This window comes from Acomys russatus, chromosome 21 (assembly GCF_903995435.1).
Source record: "Acomys russatus chromosome 21, mAcoRus1.1, whole genome shotgun sequence".
Lineage (NCBI taxonomy): Eukaryota > Metazoa > Chordata > Mammalia > Rodentia > Muridae > Acomys > Acomys russatus.
The window spans coordinates 22,009,855-22,017,442 of record NC_067157.1 but is presented as its reverse complement, the minus strand read 5'-3'; the positions used below and the strand labels follow the sequence as shown (position 1 = coordinate 22,017,442).

General features: G+C 42.5%; 2 protein-coding genes across 2 annotated transcripts in view; one reads left to right on the top strand and one right to left on the bottom strand.

Moving 5' to 3' along the window:
- The window catches only part of Clvs2 (clavesin 2), a 79,715-nt gene extending 76,715 nt beyond the window's left edge, over positions 1-3,000 (bottom strand). The window contains exon 1 of the mRNA XM_051164403.1: positions 2,427-3,000. Coding sequence (XP_051020360.1) covers positions 2,427-2,815 — 389 coding nt within the window. The 5' untranslated portion in view covers positions 2,816-3,000. The remainder of the gene's footprint in view (positions 1-2,426) is intronic.
- Positions 3,001-3,270: 270 nt separating this feature from the next.
- Positions 3,271-4,637, top strand: LOC127205208 (uncharacterized). The gene is made up of 2 exons (XM_051164398.1): positions 3,271-3,343; positions 3,783-4,637. The coding sequence occupies exons 1-2, from the start codon at positions 3,299-3,301 to the stop codon at positions 4,599-4,601; spliced, it is 864 nt and encodes a 287-aa protein (XP_051020355.1). The 5' UTR covers positions 3,271-3,298; the 3' UTR covers positions 4,602-4,637.
- Positions 4,638-7,588: the final 2,951 nt, after the last annotated feature.

The following is a 7,588-nucleotide window of genomic DNA, read 5'->3' as shown; positions in this document are numbered from 1 at the left end:
AACATATCAATATTACCAAGGGTATCATATAAAGAACATACCAGAGACTTCTATGGGAGTCGGCTAAAGTAAGTATGGTATTAGGAGCAAAAAGAGAAGATCCAGGCTGAGATGACACAGGGAGGGCCTAGCACTGTGAGAGACAGCTTTTCTTTCATTTCAGGGCACAGATTCAAATACTATTTAAGCCCATATCCTGAAGATGAAGGCTTTCAGTGGATGCCAAGATGCAGGATTGTCTATCTGCAATGCTGCCCAGGAGCATTTGTAGATTTGAAAAGGGAAGGAACTATTTAATGAGTAAAGATGGAGAAAATATCTGGAATTCAGACAAGCCCTAAACTGTGCGTTCTTTTCCTACTGATGTGTTGTGCCTTATGCATGATAACCGGCCCTCTTCAGCCCCAGAAATGGCACCCTAGCGCTAGTACATAGACCTGACACTACACAGCCAGAGAACATGGCTTCTCATTTTTAATTTTAACTACACAATCATTTATTATTAGGTATCGTATTGTATCATCTTATTGAAAATAAATTGTACATACCAATCAATAGATTCCTTCCCACTATAGATTTCTAGGGAGAGTTTTGATTATTGATTACCCATCTTTTATAGTAATACATGCACTAACCACTGAAGCACATATTCCTTCCTATAGCCAAAATAACTCTTCTTATACCCATGAGAACTGTAAGTAAAATTCATCTCAGTATGGCTTTTAATGTGTGAGTAATATTTATCCACTTAAAGGAAAAACAGTTGTGTGTGTGTATGTGTGTGTGTGTGTGTGTGTGTGTGTGTGTGAAACCTGGCCATCTGAAGAGTTCAAACAGATTCAAGACCTAGTTAAATATAAAATGTCCACATATCAACTACGGCTCACTATAGCATAACACTGTAGCTCAAGCAATAAATTTCCAGTCCAACTGATTGATATAAGGAATATATGAGGTTCTTGATAAGTTTTATTTTACATCGTAATAAACACAACTGGTTTGCACAACTCTGCAGTGAAGTTCTTAATTTAAAAAAAAACAAAAAACAAAAAACAAAGCTCAAAGAAAGCATTAGCCAATGGGTGGAATTTCATAGTCCTTTGGATTTTCCTACCTGACCAGAAAGGCAATGTCAGACCACAGGACTACCCAGAGCAAGGGCACTCCATCCCACTCAATAGCTAATCCTGCGAGTGAGTCCATAAACTCAGTGATTCTTCAGAAAACAAGTAGTCTTTCTACTTACTACCTCTCAATGTAGAATTATAGGAAAGCAGGACAGATTTTTTTTAAAGGGGGAGGAGAACCCATTAAAATATCCATTTACATTTTAACATACTAATACTCTCAAAAGTCTGTCTGAAAATCTGTTAGAGCTCTCTTTAACTGCAGAAGTCATTTGCATTGCTCCTGAAATAGTTTAAACTAGCCAGATGCATCCAAAGACACCATTCACAGAACTAAAAAGACACCAAATGCTGTAACAACTAGTTTTGTAAATACTATGAAATATGTTTAACTTTACATTTGACGGAAACTACCTTACCCAAGAGCCTTTCGTGATCTTTGTGTCTTTCAGCCTAAGGAAACAGCTGTGATATCACTGTTTGCATTTCTCAACAGTAAAGTAGAGGAAGTGAGAATATTACCGCTATCCTACTACACAACCTCTGAGCTCATAGTCTACCAGCTGATGGGTCTTAAAGTTTCCCACTTCGAAAAGGTGAAAAATCACATCAGACAGGAAGCGTAGCCTTCAGATTAGTGACAGGTGTAGAACACGAACGAGAGTCAGCCTTTATTTTCAGTGTCACTAAGCATGCTTAGCGACAGAGGGTACAACTCTTCATTCTCATTGAAGTGACACGTATCATATTAGGCCTTCATCTGCACATCACCAAGCAGAACCGTTCCCAAGCAATAAATCTGCTTGTTCTTGGTTATGCACAAGGCTGTTGGAGAGATAAAATAATATCACCACTAGGGAGAGAGAAAGACAATGGTGACAATGATGGTGACGAAGAAGGCTAAGAATTTCTTGAGGAAGAAGGAAAAAGTTGTCTCTGGTCTCACCTTGCTTCTCTGCTTTAGTAAAGATCAGGATTTAGAAGCCAGAGGTTTTAGAGGCTTTATTTAGTAGCTGTGTGGTTTAGTTCTCAGAATTATATTATGGCCTGGGAGCACATAAGGCTGCAGAAGAAACTGATAAAGAAGTATAGAGCTTTAAAAGTAAAAATGCAAGGCCTTCTGGGGGAGCCCAGAAAAGCTCATTTCTCTCTGCCATTTCCCCTTTGCCCTCCAGCCAAATAAATAAAAGCATCGAAATTGCAACACTACGAAATCCCTCGGAGTAAATCCTAAAAAAAAAATTAAAAAACCATGAAGTGTCAAGAGATCATACGTAAAACTCTGGACTCAGAATTTACCTGCTCTGATCCCAGTTTGCAGCAAAAAGGACTAGAATCTTCCTCCCATAGTGGTCCAGGTTGGCCAGGCCCCCAGGAAAGCCATCCTTCAGCGCCTGCTTGATGCCAGGGTCAGTGGCCTTGAAGCTTTTGAACATATCCAGGTTCTGCTGCCGATATTCAAAGTACTGGGCCAAGAGGCGGAAAGCCTCGAAGTGATGAAACTTCCTGGCCCGCAAGAAGCGTAAGATGAAAGCGTCATCGGTGCGCAGAAAGCCAATGTCCGGCCTAGTGATGACCATGTCCCTTACTTCTTGGATGTCCTGGTGTAGAGTGTCTGGGTTCTCATTGAGTTCCAGGCGAGCTTTCTCCAAGGTCTCAGGAGAGAGGCCAGCTTGTAAATGAGTCATTGTTCCCTTGTAGCCAAGCTGTCCTCTCCGAAACTCTCCTTGTGTGTCCAACTATACACCTGGCACTTGCTACCTCCACACCACAATCTGGCCCCCCAGTTCTCCTCCCTGCTGTCTGCTTCCTTTCCTGTACAGGAAATGGTTCTTCTTCTATGTTCAGTCAAGTACCCTGTTGCTCCTGCTTTCCCCCCAACAGTTGTTTTTTCTGGGGAGTGTCTAAACTCCTACCCCCAGCACCCCTAAAAAACAATGCCTCCCATCAGAAGTGGGCCTCAGGGCAGGCCCTGCAAGCCTGCCTCTTGTCCTTTACCTCTCTGAATATAGAAAGAAGGAACTCCTAAATCCATCTAGCACGGGTGCTTCGGGTCTTGGTTCTGTCTTCTTTTCTCGTCTTGCAAGATGTAAGGAAAACAACCCCCACGCACATCTCAGCCCCAGCTCTGTGCTGCTGCTGCTGCTGCTGCTGCTGGTCCCTGCTGAAGGATGTGCCTGCCAGGGATAAAGACGGGAATTCTGATTAATAATAAGGTAGCTCTTCAGCGCTCATCTCCAGGGCGGGGAGGGAGCATCTTCAGCAGAAAGAAGATAGAAAGAGAAAGCCCAAGGAGCTCCTTTCTCTCTCTGCTTATTCAAAGATGCTATTTTTACAGGACATCTTTGTGTGATTTTTTACTTTAGGTTATTACGATCCAATTTAGGGGAGACTGCAGACAGCACACCCTCCTCTCCTCCCCTCTTCCACACACCGTGATCTCATAAGGCTCCAACTGGGTTTTGAGTACCTTTGACACGGGGCGTGGGCTCCCCCACCCCACCCCAGCCCCCAACTTCTGCCAAGATTGTGGAGGATAATGATAAGGGCAGGAGGAGACGTCTCTGGGAGCAAAGATGTCAAAACCAGGGTGGGTGCAGGGAGTTGTGGAGAATGAAATTAAAATGTCTCTATCTTTCCTATAACCCCCCAAAGCCAGAAAGAAGAAAGAGCAGCCAGTTCCTACCAGCAAAGCCAGAGGCACAGACGCTAAGCAATGCGGCACTCCCCGGCATCCATCAGCCCTGGCTTCCGCGGAGGTGGTGGCGGCAGCGGGGGCGACAGCAGCATCAACTCCTCTCAGAGGGATCGAGCAAGCAGAGAGAGCCGGTGGCTGCGACCCGGGATGAGGATTGTACCTCAGTCTCAGCCTCAGCCACCTCATTCAAGGACAGCCCGCCGCCTGTGCCAGCAGGAAGGGTGGGGACCGGCAAAGCTAGGACCACTGCTGTCCCAGGTCCTTGCCCGGCCCAGCCATTTTCGCCTTCGGGAGAGGAAGGAGGGAGGGAACTGAAACGCCGGGACGAAGCAGGCCACGAGGGCTGCGACTGCCTTTACCTTTGTGCGCCCAAGCGGTGGCACTGGAGAGGGCCGCACCAGCTATCCCAGGGCGCCCAGAGCCTCTGGGTCCCGCGCGCCCCTGGGGCTGCTGCCGCCACTCCTGCGCCCGCTGCTGTTAAAAGAGGACTCGGCTCAGCCCAACTCCTGATTATCCCAGCAGAGAGCTCACAGCGAAGCGACGTAAGCGCTCTAAGCGCTCGCGCACGCACTCTGCTCCTCTCTCTCTGCCTCTTAGGGGTAGGACCGCAATTTGGGAGGCATTCAAATATTCTTAGCCCCAAGTTTAGCCTGATTCAGGTCCCCAGGTCCCAGCCAGGGCTGGCTACAATTGGTCTGGAGGGACAGCCAACGCCTCCCAGACTCCCGACGCCCCTTGTTCACCCTTTGTGTGCACGACCCCAGAGTGCCTGGTAGAGTAGCCCTTGCTCTTGCTCTGTAATTGAGGTAGATATACCTTTTTTCCCCCCTGTGGATAATTTTAATGAAGGAGTACAGAAACATTTTTGTATTTTCTGCTTTTGTTGTACGCAGAAATATCTAATTTTAAGGAAGACCGCAGAGGTTCCAAGATGTTGGTGTTCACTCTCCCAGGGGAAACTTAGACTGATTTGTTTAGGGATGTAAACTCTCCCTGTTAAATTCCTGTTGAAAGGGATGAAAAAAAAAAAAAAAGAACAGGCAAGGCAAAAATCAACAATATCAACAAGAACAACACAATTGTCAAAGGCCTGGGTTGGGAGAGGGTGGGGGGTGGGGGTGGGGAGGGAGTGGGAAAGGCACTTGACCCCTAATAAACTGTATTTCCAGTTACTTCTAGAGGCGTTCTCTTTCTTTTGTGATGCAACTTTATGCTGGAATCATCATAAATTAAAAGAATCCTTGAGCTCATGATGCCTGAAAATATATTTTAAAGAAAAAATATTTTTAATTTTCAAAGCACAGTGTACATTACTCAAACTGTAAGAAAGGGTTCTAAGTTTAAGTTACCAGATACAGCAACTCTTCCTGCGCTCTACTGTAGGGCTGTGGTCTACCTTCTATGGATAGGAGGTGCCCTTGAATTTGCCACCCTTTTAAATACTGTTTTCTTGTGTATGGTATTGATAAAAAGAAGGGGACGTGGCATGTCACACTATACCATTTGTAAAGTAAACTAATGTGAAATAATTTAGGGACTAGAAAAACAAATCATTCACATATAGCAACTGTTTTACATTTAAAGTGCAAGAGATGAGAAATTAGTCGTATAAGTAGATATGTGTGTGCTTATGCATGTGTCTGGTGTGTGTATGTGCCTATGGTATCTATTTACATGGATGTGGTATATCGCTTGGAATCTGTGGAGAATTAGTTCTCAGGTCCTGTGGATCTTCAGGGGCTTACAAACATAGAATGCTACAGTATTTGTATATATTCTATACACATCTTCCATGTACTTTAAATCATCTCTATATTACTTATGATAATGAACGCAATGCAAATGCTGTGTAAATAGTTGTCATGCTGTATTCTTCAGGGAATACTGATGAAAAGGAATGCTGAATATGTTTAGTAAAGGAGAAAACTGTGCAAGTATTTTAATTCTCACTTTCTTGAATCCACAGATAAGGAACCCATGAATATGAATATTTTAATATATCTAAATAAATGTGCTTTTGACAATATCTAAAAGTTGGAAGAAATCCCTGTCTCATATCAACTTATAAATAGGTTTTAGCTCTTTTCAACATTGAAAGTGAATTTGCTCTAACTCTGTTGTGTTTCTACATATCTTACAAAAAAAATACTAAGTGCTTGTTTTCTGAACTAGCTCTTCAAAGATGTTTACTTAACAGTAACCTTGGAGGTGCCCTAAAGGATGAAGATAACAGCACTTCCATCTGGAATAATGGTAGGTCTATACATAGGCATGAGCTATAATATCTCCTTTGCAAAAGGCAAATGAGCTTATATAAATGCTCTGAACTTTTAGATACAGGGCTCCAAAAGTCCCCCTGGATGTACAAGTATCTCCTGACTCTTAACTCTATAGGAATGAAGCTAAAGACATGTGGGTATTCATGCTGCCTGTTGGTTTGCTGATCCAGGGCTTTAGACAGTATCTGCTACCAGTATCCCTGAAACTACAGACAGGTAACTTGTTACCTTAAAGGAATTAAAACACAGGTTTATCAGTGTATTAAAAACAAACAAACAAAAACAAATGCTTATTATCATTCTCTAAAATGGAACTGTTCAACTGGGTTAGGTACAGAGATAGATAGATAGATAGATAGATAGATAGATAGATAGATAGATAAATTTTATTGCTATTGTTGTTTCTTGGTGTGCTGGAGTTAGAGCCGAACCCTTAAGCATGCTAAACAAGCACTCTAACTAACAATGTGACATATTTCCAGGCCTTTTTCAGGCTATATTTTATTGTATTTTTATTATTTAAAACAAATTTTACTTTAAATATATTTTGATAATGGTCTTTTCTTCCCCTAAATCTTTCCAGATCCTCCACCAACCCACCCAATGTTAAGTTCTTTCTCAAAACACAAAAACCCAATAAAAAAACAAAACCCCTGAAACCAAGAAAACAAAATAAAACCACATCCAAAAAGGAAAAGCCAAAACAAAACCTGAGGAGTGCATAGTATGTTGGTCAACTACTCCTGAATATGCTACCTTTTCCCAGAGTGGTTGATCTACCCAGTGTCATTCTGTAGGGGAAAACTGACTTTCCCTTTCACAGCAGGTATGAGTAACAGTAGAGCTGTTCATCTTTACCCTAGTGGCTACGTTTTTCATTCCTTCATTTTTTTTAATATAACAAAATAAAATACATTAAGATAAAACAAAAACTATCACATCAAAGTTGGACAAAGCAAACAAAAGGAAAAGAGCTCAGGAGAAGGCACAAGAATCAGACCCCCACTCATTTCCAAATTTAGGAATCCCATAAAGCCACTAAACTGTACACCATAGTATACAGAGGACCTGGTGCATGAAGCAATGGGGCCTTGATGCCATTTTGTGGACTATATGTCATTTCGTGTAGTCTTGGTAACAGCCTCAGTTGTTTGGGGGTTCCTTCCTATGGAACCCCTTTGGCTTAATTAGATGTAATCCTTATTCCATGCATCCATCCATAACTATTTATTCTATTTCCCTTTCCTAACAATATCTGGCCATTCCTTCTAGTTCCTTGCTCTGTACCTATCCTCTGCAGTTCTATGCTTGCAGTTTGCTGTCGCTGACTTCACAGCTATTACCTGCATATAAGCAAATACTTACCATATTTGACTTTCTGAGTCTGGGATACCTCATTCAGGATCATATTTTTCTAGTTCCGTCCATTTGCCTGCAAATTTCAGGATGGCACTTTCTAACAGGCTGAGCATACATTTATACAT